Raw genomic sequence first — 1,365 nt, 5'->3', positions numbered from 1 at the left:
TCATCGCGGCGGTTGCGCACCGCCGGTCGGGCTCCTGGGCTGGAGGGTGGTGCAACCGAACTCTATATATCGGTGGTCCGATAAAGTCTCTTGGTCGACCACTCCCCATGACCAATTTAGGCGTGCCGCGGAGGGGGTTATCATAGTGAGATCCACTATGGACGCCCCCCGCAGCAGCCGGTCGCACGTAGGCTCGTTGCCGGTGTTTAGTAGGCATAGCCCGAGAGCCCCCATCCAGTCCAGTAGGACCTCTCCTTTGGGGGTGGTGAGCCGGTCTCCCCAGGCTTGCGCTCTGGCGTTAAAGTCACCGGCCACCACCACCTCCTGGAGGAGTATGCTGCGTATGCAGTGCTCCAACTCCCCCAGATACAGCTCAAATTGGGAGAGGCCCCAACTAGGCGGTGCGTAAAACGCCACCACCGCGATGGAACCCCATTTCACTGCCACATACCTCCTTCCTGACTTGAGTAAGGAGTAGGAGGGGTTGTGGTTGTCCGTGCCGCGTACCACCGCTACCGTGCCAGAGCCGTCCACCCTCCAGTTAGGGTGTTTTAACGGGGGACAGTACGGCTCCGACACGATCGCCAGTCCTATACCACGCTCGGCGATAGTCTGCAGGAGTAAATCCTGCGCCCGCCGAGCGTGGTTGATGTTTGCTTGCATGAATCTACAGGCCCTCATTGCTGTCAGTAGGATGGGCCTCCGTTGTTTCAGACCCCGCACCACGTGGCCGTGGAAGGGGGGCTCCGTCCGCGTTCGATGATGCATTATGCACGGGCTCAATTGCGCCCGGGGTAAGGGTGTCTTTTTTCTCGTTGCCTCGCTTAGTTTTACCTAAGCGTGGCTTCCTTTGGGGGTTGGGGAGGTCGGAGCAAAGCTCTTTGCCCCCCGCACCCTCCTCGTTTTCTTCCCTGACCGAGTCCGCGCGCCGCTTGCGACACTCCGATGTGTCCATCGGCGCGGGCGCAGACTCGTCTGGGGCCGTTTAGTTCGCTTGTGGGATTTCTCCCACAACGACTTCCATCAGGAACGGAATTGGGTTTTTATTGTCGATTCCCCCCTTCTCCCCTCCTACCGACGGGGTGGGTTTTTTGGAGGGAGGAATCGATTTGGCCTTCTTTCTATTGGGTTTTTTCGGGGGGTGGCAGTTCATGCCCCCATCCTGTGCCCCGCGGGTGCCCCAAGTTCGGCACAAAGTGCGCAGTGCACTCTTTGCTCCGAGCAGGAGTTGGCCCTGTGGCCCTCTTTGCCGCAGCGGAAGCACAGGTTGGCACAAGATCGGTCGCTGCCACATTGCTGCTGCACATGCCCCTCCTCCATGCACTTAAAGCATCGGAGGGGGAGCCGCGGCAACAGCTCGATGGG

At 59.9% G+C, this 1,365-nt stretch overlaps 1 protein-coding gene across 1 annotated transcript; it reads right to left on the bottom strand.

The window, feature by feature from the left end:
- On the bottom strand, positions 1–768 carry LOC140666852 (uncharacterized). The gene has a single exon (XM_072894396.1). The coding sequence runs from the start codon at positions 766–768 to the stop codon at positions 1–3; it is 768 nt and encodes a 255-aa protein (XP_072750497.1).
- Positions 769–1,365: the final 597 nt, after the last annotated feature.

Source organism: Anoplolepis gracilipes, chromosome 6 (assembly GCF_047496725.1).
Source record: "Anoplolepis gracilipes chromosome 6, ASM4749672v1, whole genome shotgun sequence".
NCBI lineage: Eukaryota > Metazoa > Arthropoda > Insecta > Hymenoptera > Formicidae > Anoplolepis > Anoplolepis gracilipes.
The sequence above is the reverse complement of the archived record's forward strand: the minus strand, read 5'-3'. Positions and strand labels throughout refer to the sequence as shown.

Bases quoted from the DNA above. Each gene is read 5' to 3' on its own strand.
- LOC140666852 (XM_072894396.1), bottom strand. From the start codon at position 768: ATGCATCATCGAACGCGGACGGAGCCCCCCTTCCACGGCCACGTGGTG.